Source organism: Quercus lobata, chromosome 2 (genome assembly GCF_001633185.2).
Source record: "Quercus lobata isolate SW786 chromosome 2, ValleyOak3.0 Primary Assembly, whole genome shotgun sequence".
Classification (NCBI taxonomy): Eukaryota; Viridiplantae; Streptophyta; class Magnoliopsida; order Fagales; family Fagaceae; genus Quercus; species Quercus lobata.
In genome coordinates this window covers 1,011,243-1,026,397 of record NC_044905.1, presented here as the reverse complement: position 1 = coordinate 1,026,397, position 15,155 = coordinate 1,011,243, and the positions used below count along the sequence as shown (strand labels likewise).

General features: G+C 35.0%; 3 protein-coding genes across 4 annotated transcripts; 2 read left to right on the top strand and 1 right to left on the bottom strand.

The window, feature by feature from the left end:
* The first annotated feature begins 4,379 nt into the window (after positions 1 to 4,379).
* LOC115970210 (beta-fructofuranosidase, insoluble isoenzyme CWINV3-like) lies at positions 4,380 to 8,196 on the top strand. Of its 2 annotated transcripts, XM_031089873.1 has the most exons (7): positions 4,380 to 4,620; positions 4,746 to 4,754; positions 5,649 to 6,502; positions 6,748 to 6,906; positions 7,016 to 7,254; positions 7,350 to 7,440; positions 7,551 to 8,196. In XM_031089873.1, the coding sequence occupies exons 1-7, from the start codon at positions 4,452 to 4,454 to the stop codon at positions 7,758 to 7,760; spliced, it is 1,731 nt and encodes a 576-aa protein (XP_030945733.1). In that variant the 5' UTR covers positions 4,380 to 4,451; the 3' UTR covers positions 7,761 to 8,196. The 2 variants fall into 2 exon arrangements, with proteins under 2 accessions (XP_030945733.1, XP_030945739.1); XM_031089879.1 differs by lacking the exon at positions 4,380 to 4,620 and having other exon boundaries at positions 4,712 to 4,777.
* Positions 8,197 to 8,754: 558 nt separating this feature from the next.
* On the bottom strand, positions 8,755 to 9,868 carry LOC115977761. Its single transcript, XM_031099778.1, has 3 exons — positions 9,775 to 9,868; positions 9,025 to 9,399; positions 8,755 to 8,975 (listed from the first exon to the last, which is right to left on the bottom strand). The coding sequence occupies exons 1-3, from the start codon at positions 9,866 to 9,868 to the stop codon at positions 8,755 to 8,757; spliced, it is 690 nt and encodes a 229-aa protein (XP_030955638.1).
* A 636-nt stretch (positions 9,869 to 10,504) lies between these two features.
* LOC115970159 (beta-fructofuranosidase, insoluble isoenzyme CWINV1-like) lies at positions 10,505 to 14,688 on the top strand. The gene is made up of 7 exons (XM_031089823.1): positions 10,505 to 10,780; positions 10,907 to 10,915; positions 11,373 to 12,223; positions 12,620 to 12,778; positions 12,882 to 13,120; positions 13,205 to 13,295; positions 13,680 to 14,688. Exons 1-7 carry the CDS (start codon positions 10,615 to 10,617, stop codon positions 13,890 to 13,892), a joined length of 1,728 nt encoding a protein of 575 aa, XP_030945683.1. The 5' UTR covers positions 10,505 to 10,614; the 3' UTR covers positions 13,893 to 14,688.
* Positions 14,689 to 15,155: the final 467 nt, after the last annotated feature.

The following is a 15,155-nucleotide window of genomic DNA, read 5'->3' as shown; positions in this document are numbered from 1 at the left end:
AAAATTTATAAATATAGAAAATATTTTTAAATATCATATGTACTATATTTAGCCTACAAATTTTACATTATATTCTTATAAAATAATTATATTATATTTTCATTTGCTACTAGCTTTGAGACTAATGACACAAACGCTCCGCGACACCAACTGACACATGTAATTTTAGTGTTGACATATGAATGTATTTCCTTATCCCATCCCCTTTTTTTATATGTGTGTCTTATTAGATGCATGATATTGTTTATTAAAAAAAAAAAAATGACACGAACATTTTTTTCCAGTGGTATCTACCCTTTTGCTAGGGTTTAGATCAATAATATCACCACTTACTCTTATGAGGGAAAATATATATATATATATATATATATTTCTTTGCTCTTTCTTTCTGGACATTAATTGCTTGGCATTGTTGATTTGACATTCCTTATTTGGACACGGGCCAATTGATGCTCTTGATCGTGCGCATCCTAATAATAAGTTTGTGAATTATTCCAATTTTTTCTCTCTCTCAGATCTTTTTTTTTTTTTTTTCCTTTACAATAATTGATTAAATGAAATTTATTCCGGTATTATTGTGCAGCGTTTGAAACCACGATTTTACTTGAAAATGAATATCATAATAATAAGTGAAAAGGAAAGGCATGAAATCATATCAGCCAAAGCAACAATGAAAGCTAAAACCATTTCATTGAAATTCTACCATAATAATCCATTAATTCATGCAACACGAGAGATTTCAGGTCTTTGATTAATAAGCCACAAGAGCTCTTACAAACAAACAACGAACTGATTTCATGTCTTTTATAGTGTCCACACCATGTGAAGTTTTTAGTATCTTGTTTTGTGCTGCTTTTATTGGCAAATCGAACATGCATCTTTATATAGTACGTACTTTCACCAGCTGGATGGAACCCACAGAGTAATAATTATTATTACTCGTTTATTGTCTTTTAGTTTTGTATAGTTTGCCCCATCAAAAAAAAAGTTTTGTATAGTTTGCAAATAATATTGTTCTGTACTTTCGTTTTTGACTTATTTGCAGCATCAGTGGGCTGCTCTCAAATTAATGACATGGGAAGAGGGATTAAGTGATTAACAGCTTGTTTGTTGGCTCCAACTTATATATCAAGTGCAAGAGATTCCATTTGATCAAGTTACTTTATTGGATCACAAACTAGACTAGTCTTACCTAATTTAAGACTGTAAGGTTGAATTTAATCAACCATCTTGTTGGCTTTATTCCGTGCCAAATTTGTTTGTATTTTAGCAATTAATAACTCTGTGTTTAGGTAAGAATTATGTAAGGGTAGTGTATAAGAGAGTGTGAAGAAATACTCAAGACTGTGTAGTGAAGTAGGGACTTGAGGCTGGATCTCGTGAGTGGCTTGTGGCTTGCAAGCCGCAAGAAGATGCACACGAGTGAAGCATGCAGAGAAGCTGAACCGTCATGCCAGCTGTAGCACTACAGGACAAAAAGTCCAGACTGACCATTCAGTTAACTCGTGGTTTGGACTCGCGACTCAGTCAAGTTGCGAGGCCAAGTCGCCAGTCCACTCTGTTATGGAAAAATTAACTCTTCACATTTATTTCTCACTACAGTATAAATACTCCTAATACTCACGAAATATAGAGAGCTTCCAGAGAAAATTTTGAGAGAGAAACCTTAGAGAAAACAAGATTGACTCATCCACAATCTTCACATAGTGACTCTTCAAATTCCTCAACTCTCACTCTCTCCATTGTTACATACTTGAGATGTTCTTTAACCAAATCCTTTTCTTACCTTACCCATATCTGTGAGAAAGTTTTTTGGTGCTTTGGGAAGCAGTTAGGAAGAAACCAATTCATATTGATTGATGCTATGGGTTATAGCGGAATCCGGTAAGCTAAAGAAGAAATAAGTTCGACGTAACCTTGTTGGAGTAGGAGCTTGGAGGGCTTAGGTACACTAGGTAGATTAGGCTTGGAGGGTCTTCTGCTGTTCATGTATCCCAACTACATTCTTTAGTGGATTATTTACTGCTTGGAGGACGGCAGAGAGGTTTTACACCGAGGGCTTCGATTTTCTCTTCAATAACACATCACTGTGTTGTCCTTGTGTTTGCATCTCTCTTCCCTTAATCTTTGCCACTTAATTTTTGCTGTGGATGTGATTTTATTTGGTTTAGATTATTTATCAATTTTGTTATATGCTTATGTTCATATTCCGCATATTAATTGTTTGATAATAAGCTTGAATTGATAATTTGGAAATTGGGGGTCTAAATGTTCATAGTGTTTTATACACATATTGAACATTCAAAGACACTACAAAAAACTGAGGCTATCCCAATACTTTTTTGGATCACAAACTAGACTAGTCTTACCTGATTTAATACACTACAAAAAACTAGGGCTATCCCCAAAAAACTTGACCAAAAAGGCCTATCCTGGTGCTTTGTAGTGTTGCGCAACGAATGTGGCAATAGGTCCGCCTGACCTACACCAATGCTTTTAAAAGCACCAATATAGGTCTTAGCGGTTTCGAAACCTTATCCTAGCGTTTTTTAAACTGCTGCTATAGGGTATTTTTTTTTCTTTAAATATAGGCTATAGCAGCGGTTTAAAAGCACCGGGATAGGTCTTTTTTAAATGTAGCCTATAGCGGCAGTTTTAAAAGCACCGCTATAGGCCTTTTTAAATATTATTTCAATTAGATGATTTTAAATTTTTAATCAATTCCAAAAAAAATATTATTGACTAAAATTTTCATGCCATAATATTTTAAATCAATAAAATAAATAAACAACCACACACAAAAACACTAATGTTTAGTGTGAAAACCATTTCAATTGAAGGGACAAATCAATATAATAAAACCAGCTACAATATCTTCTCAACTTTATGTTTTCACAACAAATATACATGAAATCTTCACTTATTCTGGATATTACAAGCCTCTTGTGGTTGCTACACTATAAAAACTCTTTCTTAGATAAAAATAAAATCCTCAAATTTTCCTTTTCTCTTGGTTTAGCTACTCTCTTTCTCTCTCTCTCCCCCCCCCCCCGCTACATTAATTCAAACATCACATATTCCACTTGATTTGTGCACTTTACAAAAACTTAAAAGAAAACCAAAAACTCATTGTTTTTGCCTTGCACTACACAAGTCCAAGTGAAAGTACCTTTTTTTTTTCATCGGCTAGCATTCAATTATTGTTAGTGTATGGTTGTGATAGGTGATCACACTATAATATGGTGCAACCTCACATAAACAATGACACCACTTAGTGGATGGTGTTACTTTACAAACGTATCAATATGACCTAATATAGTGGTATTTTATAAATGGATGGCTCCCATTTTTTGAATTTTTTTCAAGACATACGATTCTATCTGCAAACATGGTAAAGTAAACAAATCATTTGCAGCAATGTTTATGTATAAGACTCCAATTCCAATTTCTTGGTGAATAAAGAATACAAATCACTTAAACTAAAAAAAATAACCAAGTTAATTTTTTCTTTGTTTTACCAAGAAAACCCAAATAGTTTTTTTTTTTTTTTGGAGCAGAAACAATAGTAAACTTTATTATTTATACAGAATCATGTTGTACAATAGGAAAGAGGAAAAAATTGCATTCTTTTAACTAAATAATGACATTTTCTTTCTCTTTTGCAATACTAGCTAAGATTGGAGAAACATGATTACGTCGTAAATGTATGCTAACAAAAGAAAGAGAAAAAATCAAAACTATCACTACTAAGTTTAATGTCTTCAAGGATCCACTAAGCTATTGTAGGAATTTGAGACAATTTTCCAACAAAATTTGACCAAGTCATTATCTTTTTTATTTTTTGTTTTTGTTTGGTGAATAGGACCAAGTCATTATCTAATAGTTTACATGATTACATATTACCACATATTATTTGTTGTAAAAATATTATAGACATAAGTAATAAGTTATTACACAACACTTTCACAACAAATCTGAAATAACATGTTGTTATTGGTTGTTTGGAATAGGCAAAAAAGTAATTTAAGTTATAGATTCAAATTAGAACCAATAACAACTTACAGCCTATAATTTGGTGTGAAGATATTGTGAACGTAACACTCCTCTATATTTAAAATTTTAAATGAGATGACTCATGCATATTCACTTTTTCACTTTTAGATTTATACCAGTAAATAATCACAACGATGAAATGGAATCGTTTGACAAGCTTTAAGGGAATCCTTGGACTGTAAATAAGATCTGATTTCCGGTTCAAATGCTTATATACTAGTTTAGGACTCAGGAAGTTTCCTTGGGTGGGTCCGACATTGTTCTTTTTTCATGTATAGTATTATTGATAGTATGATACCGGTCCCACAAAGCGCCAAAAGCATAATGAATATTATATCACCCAAAGATCATACACTATAAGGCAATTTGGTTTGTTAAGACTTTCTCTTTGAGGCAACATGGAGATATCTGCATCTTTGGTTGTCGGGATATGCTGTGTTTTCCTAAGCAGTTTGATTGAAGTTGAAGCATATAATCAAAATATTCATTCTCTTCGGGTTATAGTGTCTGAGAATCAGCCTTACAGAACCGCTTTTCACTTCCAGCCTCCTCAAAACTGGCTCAATGGTATGAATATTTACAAGCTTTAGTTCATTTCTTTTCAGACTAACTTTTTCTTAATTTGTTTGTTTCTGTTATTTTACATGTTCTATTGGAGGGGTGTGTAAATGGGTGCCTTTGATTTTATACAGATCCTAATGGTAAGTTTTTGAATTCATCCCAAGTATGTTTATTCTCTTTTTGCTTCTGGTTATGGACGTTTGTACATTAAGCGAAATAAGTACTTCTTATTCTGTTTCTTCTGAAATGCTGGACTTTTTTCCCTCTCTCTCTTTTTTTTGATAGATCTGAAATGCTTGACTTGATTCTTATGTAAACTATTAGGGATATTATGGGCCATACCTGATGTAGGCCCATGTGCATGTAGATGAGGCAAACTAATTTCTGGGTTAGTCTAGGATGGTTCTTTATTATATTCTCATTAAAATAATTTAAAAAAAAAAAAAAAAAAATCTCAAGTCTATAAACCTTATGTAGGGTTCATTGTAAGTACACAAAAACTAAAGATGTAATCGTAAAGAGTTTTTCGTTGATGAAAAGCTTATAGACTAGAGTAGTTTCGTTTAAATGATTTCATTGATGAATTCCAACAATTATACCACCAACCATTCATCATAAAAAATAAAAAAAAAAAAAAAAAAATTATACCACCAACCCTAGCATGTTACAATTTGTAATCTAAAAGCTCGTATAAAGGTCCGTTTGGGTAGTGCGGTTGCGTTTGTGTTTTGTAAGTTTTGGGCCTTTTTTTTTAAAGTCCAGCGCGTTATGCACTGTTCATTGGTCATGAACAGTGATTTTAGGCCAATGAATAGTGCTAAACAGTAAAAAAAAAAAATTATTGTTTTCAATTTTCAGCAAAATAAACTGTATCCAAACGCACACTAAAACGAGTAACTTGCTTATATTATATATGGATTTCTAAAGGTCAATTTTTTCTAGGTACAATGGTACTTTTACCATCTATCAGCAAAAAATTAGTCCAAACACACACATTAATGTTTTTGGTAATGATTATGATTTCTTTATTGCAGGGCCAATGTATTATGGGGGAGTTTACCATCTGTTTTACCAATACAACCCCTATGGTGCAGTGTTTGGTAATAGGATGATATGGGCACATTCTATATCATATGATCTAATTAATTGGATTCATCTTAATCATGCCATTGAACCGACTGAGCCATTTGACATCAACAGCTGCTGGTCAGGCTCTGTTACAATCCTTCCAGGGAATCGACCTGTTATCTTATACACTGGTGTTGATGCTAATAATCATCAGGTCCAGAACTTGGCCACACCAAAAAATTTATCTGACCCATTCCTCAGAGAATGGGTAAAATTCTCTAAAAATCCTATCATGACTCCACCTAATGGTATCAAGGTAAATGAGTTCAGAGACCCAACAACTGCTTGGAAGGGCCTGGATGGAAAATGGAGGGTAATAATTGGAAGTGAACTTAATAACCATGGAATAGCCATTCTATATCAAAGCGAGGATTTTGTGAGCTGGACTAAGTATCAACATCCACTTTATATATCTGAAGAAACTGGAATGTGGGAATGCCCAGACTTTTACCCTGTATCTATTAACAGCACAAATGGTGTTGACACTTCAGTTCAGAATCCAAGTGTAAAGCATGTGATGAAGGCAAGTTTCAATTCCCATGACTACTACACGTTGGGTAACTATGACTCTCAGATGGAAAGATTTATTTCTGAAAGTGACTTTACGGGTACTAGTTTGGACTTAAGGTATGATTATGGAAAATTTTATGCTTCGAAGACATTCTTTGACAATGTCAAGAACAGGAGGATATTGTGGGGTTGGGTGAATGAGTCTGATAGCACCGAAGATGATATTGGGAAAGGATGGTCTGGACTTCAGGTAAACTTAAGCTGAATTGGAGGCATCTTTGCTTGGCATATACCTTGAGCACTCTGAATTAATAAAAATATTTCCAAATGTAGTCTTGTTTAAACTATAAAAAAAGGTTTAAATTGGTTTATGGATGTAATAATCTTCTGTTAATATATTAGTGCAGTATGTCATAAAGTTTTTTTAATCCTACTATCTACTTGAGTCATGCATTGATTGATGAACATTCATGGTGTTGGAACTCTGGTCTGCAGTCAATTCCTAGGCGAGTCTGGCTTGATAAAAGCGGAAAGCAATTGTTACAGTGGCCAGTTGAAGAAATTGAAACTCTACGTGACAGTCAAGTTAGTATCCATGGAAAGAAACTTTTAAGTGGAGCAGTTTTTGAACTTTCAGGTATCACAGCTGCACAGGTGATTAACTAAGTTCTATTTTCTCACACTGTCGTCATGTTTTAAAGTCATTTTCTTTTAAGTATTTTTCTTGCGTTATTGTGACTACTCTCTTATATTTATAATTAAGGCCGACGTGGAAGTATTTTTTGAGGTGCCTGAACCAGAAGAGGCTGAATTCATGGATCCTACTGGGGTTGATCCCCAACTTTTCTGTGGTAAAGAGAATGCTTCCGGTAATGGCAGATTAGGACCATTTGGTTTGTTGACTCTGGCATCAAAGGACTTGACAGAGCAGACTGCAATATTTTTTCGAGTATTCAGAGGTCCCAGCAGATATATAGTACTGATGTGTAGTGATCAGAGCAGGTTGATCTCTGACATGTTTTCCCCCCTTTGCAGTGGAATAAGGCTTAATGTTTATGCAATTTAAGCTCAATGTTAAATGTTTAAAATGCTTACAGGTCTTCTTTAAGAAAAGAGGTCGATAAAACCACATTTGGAGCTTTTGTTGACATTGATCCTCGCCTTGAAAAGATTTCGTTAAGGAGCTTGGTGTGTTTATAGTATTTTCTATTGAATTTTTTTTTTCAATTGCTTTGTTTATGATTAAACATTATTGGTTCTTTACCAACAAAAAAAAATTATTGGTTCAACTTTTGCAGATAGATCACTCAATTGTTGAGAGTTATGGAGGGGAAGGGAGAACTTGTATCACCAATAGAGTTTACCCCATGTTGGCTTCAGATGAAGGGATGCACCTGTATTTATTCAACAATGGGAGTTCAAGTGTGTTAATTTCAAGATTGGATGCTTGGAGCATGAAAAAAGCCAAAATCAATGGCAAAGAAAGTTTAAGGTATAGGGCAACGTAACTTGAAGGATGTAACATCATTGAGGCCTTAATGGTGTGTTTTTTACTTGTATTTAGAAGGCAATTGAGGTGTAGACCTGCTAGCTGACATAGGTTTTTTCACCTCATGCTTTATGGTTTCTTGATATCCCACCTTTGAGTCTATGTTCATTTATCCTTCTTGTTGTCTCTGGTGTTGCTGTGCCCAACGAGAGTAACGTATACAGCTTTCTGTTTAGTAATACACATCATTTACACAAAGAAAGGCATTGCCAATAAATTTTATGAAATAGATGCAAACTGCAAGTGAGACTCATTTCTGAGATGTGTGTGTAATCTTCATGCTTCTAAGACTTTCCTTTTTTCCTATCAGGCTTACAGTGTTCTCCATTCCAAGAATTCCAAGGGAAATGTACTTGGGTTATAATTTTATGACCCATGACAAACTATAAAGTCAATCCTGGAATTTTACTTAGAACTTGAAATAATCTTTCCTTTTGACATGAGTAAAACATGAATAGACATGGCTGATTCAAAGGATTCATACGAAGCTTTCAACTGTTTGACGTAAGAGGATATGACTTTCACATTTCATTGGGATGGGTGGATGACTGGATCAATAAGCCCTTCTTTTATTACTTACAAGCTCCAATCACTTGGCAATAGTTGGTGATTTGGACTAGATGCAACCTTGAACTTGGTTTAGAGTTAGATCATTACAAAAGAATGTAATTTGGATCAAGTAACTCAACAAGTAAATGTGACACATAATATGAGCACTCTACAACTGCTTCATCTCATTCTTTGCCTCATATTTATCATATATTCACTGATTATTCTGGTAAATCCATTTTTTTACTTGTAAAATTGCAACAGCTCAGAAGCTTCCTTCTTATCAACACAAACCTCTGCAGGAATAACTTCTCCACATACTCGAACACTGTAGGCAAGTAAAAATTCTCCCTAACCAAACCTTTTGATTGCAAAACTTGAATCACCGAAGCCCTTGGAATAAGTCACTTCTCCAAGCTCATATTAATAAGTGAAGGGCGTTTCACAATAAGCAAAGACTTCAAATCCAACTTGTTGACAAGAAAATTCATCACCCGCATAATCTCATCCTCAGATGCAACAATACAATAGGGGTTCTTCCCGAAAGCAACAAGAATCTCTTCCTCAAACAAACCCCACCTCTTATAAGCATTGACTTCCTCTCCCATGTGGATTTGCTCATTGCCTTCATTGCAGTAACAGCTTGAACAAAACTAATCTTCAAAGGGTTGAACCCATGTCCTTTACTTCTTCCACCATCTCTTTAAATTTAACCAGATTTCTTGCTATAGCTCTAGGCTGAGCTTTAAATAACATAACTATATGTAATTCAGACACTCCGCTTTCTTGCAAAAGATTGACATTTGGTGCCATATAACTGTCAACATCACAATTGAGAATTGGCCAAAACCGTTCAACAATAATAGCTCTAATAATATTGACGTCACTATCAACCAAATTTTTAAGCTTTTCAAATGAAGGGAGTACATGGTTTTTTAAGCTTTGCTTCAATATGCATGGATTTCCGGATAATACTCCAGCAATGTCAGGTCTTGTAACGCCTTCAGAGTATAAAAACTCCAACTTGGGCAAAAAGGATATCTCAGGATCTGCTAAAGAGCACCGAAGGTGTGCTTATGATTTTTGAGATTTGGGATTGTGATAAGCCATTGTTCTTGAAAAAACTAATGACAGAGTCTGCTCTATCCGGGGTTTTGAAATTAACATATTTAGAAGCTGATAGAGCAGATTCTGGGGATAACCCACATGAATTTGTGAGGTACAATACTTTGAATGAGTGTTGGTTTGAACTTTGAAGCTCTTGAAATGCATCAAGAGATAATATTTATAATGACAATGAGTTAAGATAACAGAATGTAATAGAACAAAAACCAACAAATGGGGGGGGGGGGGGGGTTATTCAATTATTTAATTAAACAGAATGTAATAGAACAGAAATAAAAGGTTTTGTGTTGGGTGCTTACTGCTTACCAATGCTGAGTTGAAAGATAATTTCAAAGAGGGTAGTGATGGTGATTGTAGAAGAGAGAGATTTAGACCAACTGATAAGGAAGCCATTGTTAAAGTCTGTTACTATCTCTTGCACTCAAAGCTCTTTGCGCTCTTTGTTCCACTCAAATCCATTTGGTTAGGCATTTTGGGAGCTTAAAAGAGCGTTTTTAAAACTCAAAACTCCGTTTTGTAACCACAACTTCTCATAACTTTTTTTTTATAAAAACTCATTTTAAACTCAAAACATCATTTTCCAACCGCTTATATAAACGCAATTTAAAAGTACTTATTGTGGCGATCATTAACTTGTTAAGACAAAAGTCAACGTGAGTTTCGTAACGCTTTTTTTTTTTTGGGTATAGTACTCGAACCTAGCCATGATAGTTGCTCATTTCTTTCTGACTTGGTGTTTTCAGTTTTGTTGATTTGCTTGTGCTACACTATCGTGCTTTTCACTTCTCAGAATTTTTTTGCTATCTTAATGGATTTTTTATTATTAGAATCAAAGCACGTTAGTGTAATAACTTGTGAGCTACATAGAGGCGCCTGGACCACCTGGTGGCATGCTCACATGGTCCATGGTTTTATAAATATTTACAACTCAAGAATATATTAAAAAAAACACTGTTGCAATTAGAATACCAGAGTAAATGCAAGTTGATACAAGATAGTGAGATACTCACTCTATATTCAGTAATAAAATGCAAGTTGAATATAAAAACAAAATGAAGCTGGTTCAATTTCTGCTTTGAAAACTTAATTCTGTGGCATCATTATGGGAAGGGTGTAGCCATCACTGAGCTCTGCAACTGATGGAGATATATGTACTTTGGGCTGTTGGTTTATGCTTTTTGCTGGTTGGTGATGGAGTTGAAGTTGAAGCTTCCCATCAACCTTACAGAAATCTTCAATCACTTCCAAGAGAGCAGCCTTACAGGACTGCCTACCACTTTCAACCTCCTAAAAACTGGATGAATGGTTAATCTTCACAACCTTCTTTTCATTTCTCTCTTGTTCTTTCAATTTTATACCTGTATTGACTTTGTTCTTTGTTCATGTAATTTGGCATGTTGTAATTGGCACATGGCTGTTGTTGAAATACAGATCCTAATGGTATGTTTTCACATTTTCTTTATGTTATGTTGATTCAGTTATCCTTTTTCATTTCTAGTTCCTCGGTTCCAAGGCCTAGTAGATTGAAGTTTCAGTTCCCATAAAAATTTGATGTACTATCAAATATTCATGAACTTTCTCATTAAAAAGACATGAGACATAACCAATTAAAACTTTGCAACAAGTTAATTCTTTAATTGAACAATTACTGATGGCCATAAAATGGAGTATTTGATATGACTTAAAAGGGAAATATACTTTGTATTGATACATACCTATGAAGTTTTAGGGAACAGACTTTTTTTCTTTTTGGGTTTTTGGTTTGTGGTGTTTTGAAGCATACCACAGTAGAACTTTTAGTAACAAACATGGTGAATTTCCAGTCAAGTTTGAAGCTTCAACATTGTACAGAACAACTTGCACATTGTATGATACATGGCAATCCATCTTACTGCAGGACCAATGTGTTATAAGGGTGTCTACCATCTATTTTACCAATACAATCCATATGCTGCTGTGTGGAGTAACATCTCATGGGGTCATTCAATATCATATGATCTTGTTAATTGGGTTCATCTTGAACCTGCCATTAATCCATCAGAGCCTTTTGAAATTAATGGTTGCTGGTCTGGTTCAACTACATTCCTTTCTGGGGAAAAACCTGCCATTTTGTACACTGGAGCTGACCTCAAAAAACGCCAAGTTCAAAACTTGGCAGTGCCCAAGAATGCTTCTGACCCGCTCTTAATAGAATGGGTGAAATCTCCTCATAATCCTCTACTGACTCCAATTGATGACATTGATCCAGACAATTTTAGAGACCCAACAACTGCTTGGCAAGGGCCAGACAAAGTATGGCGGGTAATTGTTGGCAGCAAGATCAAAGGTCGTGGAATGGCAATTCTATATCGAAGCAAAGATTTTGTTAATTGGACTAGGAGTAACAAACCACTCCACTCATCAACAAAAACTGGCATGTGGGAGTGTCCAGATTTTTACCCTGTCCGTATCAACAGCAAAAATGGAGTTGAAACCTCTGCTCAACATATATTTACCAAGCATGTGCTGAAGGCAAGTTTTAAAGATTGTGACCACTACATATTGGGAAATTACACTCTCAAAACAGATAGTTTTTTGGTTGACACTGATTTTATGGATACCGGATTTGACTTGAGATATGACTACGGAAAATTCTATGCTTCCAAAACGTTTTATGACAGTGCTAAGAAGAGGCGTATACTGTGGGGCTGGGTGACTGAATCTGATAGTGAATCAGATGACATAAGGAAAGGATGGTCTGGGATTCAGGTAAACTAAATTTCAATTTTTTTGGGTTAATTTTCATTACTTGACAATGTATTATGTATGGGGGTATGGAGTAGCTTCAAATAGACATATTTTAAGGAGATGACAGAACTTGGTTGGTTTTCCTAGCAGCCTAGAGCAAATTTATGACTTCATGCTTGACACATGACTGCAATTTTCAAAAGTATTTCAACCAATTAGTGGTTTTCATAGTTAGAACTTCAGAAGTGGTTAATCAACGTTCTTGTTTCCAGAGTAGAGAACTTATTTTTTGCTTATGAAAATAGGCTACATGTTCTCTATTGCTGCTATGGGATTTACTGAAACCATGTCAAGCTTTCAACCATATAGGCAAAAGTGCTGAATTACGTGACTATAACCATACTCTTTGTTTTCCAGTCAATTCCTAGAAGCATTGTGCTTAGTAGAACTGGTCAACAATTAGTAGAGTGGCCAATCAAGGAAATAGAGAAACTACGCACCAATAAAGTGAGTTTTGATAGTAAGGAGCTCAAGGGTGGTTCAATTTTTGAAGTTTCAGGGATTACAGCTTCACAGGTAACTAATTTTATCCTAATCAGTGACTCTGCATATTATGATTCCAGTTCATTTGTATACAAATTCTGGTTTTTTTCTTTTTCTTTTTTTTTCTCCCATTTAGGCCGATGTAGAAGTTTCATTTGATCTGCCCAATCTGAATGAAGCTGAGTCTATAGACCCAAGTTGGGTTGATCCTCAACTGCTCTGTAGTCAAAAGGAAGCATCTGTTAAAGGCACACTTGGGCCATTTGGTTTGCTGGTTTTGGCATCAAATGACTTATCAGAACAAACTGCAGTCTTCTTTCGCATATTTAAAAGAAATGACAATTATGCTGTGCTCATGTGTAGTGACCAAAGCAGGTTGGCTTCTGATTCAACCACTTTTCAAATCTTTCTCAGTTGATTTTTACTCTTAGCTGGATATGAAACTGACGACTTCAACAGGTCTTCTTTGAGGGACGGGCTTGACAAAACAACCTATGGAGCATTTGTTAGCATGGATCCTAGTGATAGGAAAATATCATTAAGAAGCTTGGTACGTTGCTTTGTCATTTATTCTTCACTCGCTGTAATAAATTCAATAATATCACACTAAAACAAGATTAACAAGAAGAAACTTATTCAGAATAGTCTTCATTTTAATTCTATTTGTATTTACAAGCTGGTTCTGATGAGTAATGTGATTGATGACATATATATGGCTGATAACTCTGATTGTCTGATCTAGAGCACGTCATAACTACTATTGTTTTGCATCAGGTGAAAGTTGTTTCCACTTTTCTTTCATGTTACATGAAGTTTATTCTTTATAGACATGCAAAACCAAGATTTTGCAATTTCTTGGAAACTGTGTGTGTACGTGCACGTGTGGTTAAGTTCATTTGCTGATATAATGTATCTGCATTTTATATTTTTGCAGATAGACCATTCAGTTGTTGAGAGTTTTGATGGGGAAGGGAGGACTTGCATCACTGCTAGAGTATATCCAAAACTGGCTATTGATAAAGAAGCCTACCTATATGTATTCAACAATGGAACTCTTAGTGTTAGAGTTTCAAAGCTTAGTGCTTGGAGCATGAAGAGAGCTCAAATTTTTCCTATCAAAAAGAGACGAAAGCCACAAATCAATTAGAACCAAACATCTTGAAGATTGAGGGTATTAAAAGTAAAACAACTGGAACATAATAAACAGCTCAATACTGAGTCCTCTCTCTCTCTCTCTCTCATATGCTATCATTAGCTAGTCAAGCTACCCCACATGGTTCAGTTCCTTATTTGTTTTTGGGCTTTTCCGAACCCATTGGCATCAGAGTGTTGCACCTCTAGTTAATACAAGTTCTACACTAATGACAAGTCGAATATCCAAATCTCTTTTCTAGATAAGAGACAAGTTCTACACCATGACAGGTTGAACAACTAAATCAATTTTCTAGATAAGAAGAGAAGTTCTACTTTTACACCAATGGCAGTTAGAACAAACAACAAATCTCTTTTATACTTAAGAAGAGAAATTCATTAGCTTACAAAGTTATTGATTGGAAACATGAGGGTCCGAATTGGCCTCATTTCCAAAGCTTTAAGAAATTTGTGGGGTCTTAAGTTCGAAACTCTAGCCGCATGGTTATTCCTCCCTGTAATTACCTAGTATATGTAGATGGATGGACTACTTCAGGAAAATAGTCAAATGCACGAACAGCCATTGAGTACGAGACTTCAATAAAAAAGTGGTTGATTGGAAAAACTTTCAAGCTATGAATTTTTTTTGTTTGAAGACCCAAGCCCATTCTTGGGCCATTGTATTTCCCTTATAATGCATCTCTTTTTTGTATTGTACTCGTACTGCTAGGTTAAATGGACTCTATGTATGGGTCCTCTCTATAACATGTTTAGTGTAATTCAATAATATATTCCATCATATATTTATAGTTTCGTCACAGTATTAGAGCCAAAGTTAGGGACAGAACCAAGAATTCATCCTTAGGGAGGGGGGTGTCAAAGAATGAAAAAGAATTCATTTTTTAAGAATTAGAATTATACAAAGATTGAAGAATAAATTAATGCATGAAAATAATACTAGCATCTATTCATATTTTAAAAAAGAAAATAAATATATATTGTGGGAGCCGGTTAATTAATAAATTATTAAAGTCGTGTTAATTGGGCCTGCGACCCATCCGAGGACGTAAAACTGTCCAAGGAGGCCCATATCAGGTTGCAAGGGTAACCAAACGAAAAGAAGAGTAAATATCACGTAAGATGAGTTCAGTATTCGTTCGAGAACAAAATCCTTCTCAGCAATATGAGTCCGAGGACGACCTGAACACCACCTTGTTACAGGCATACTTCGAAGCTACGTTACCACTAAAAGTGGGATATAGGACCAAGGGTAAGAAAG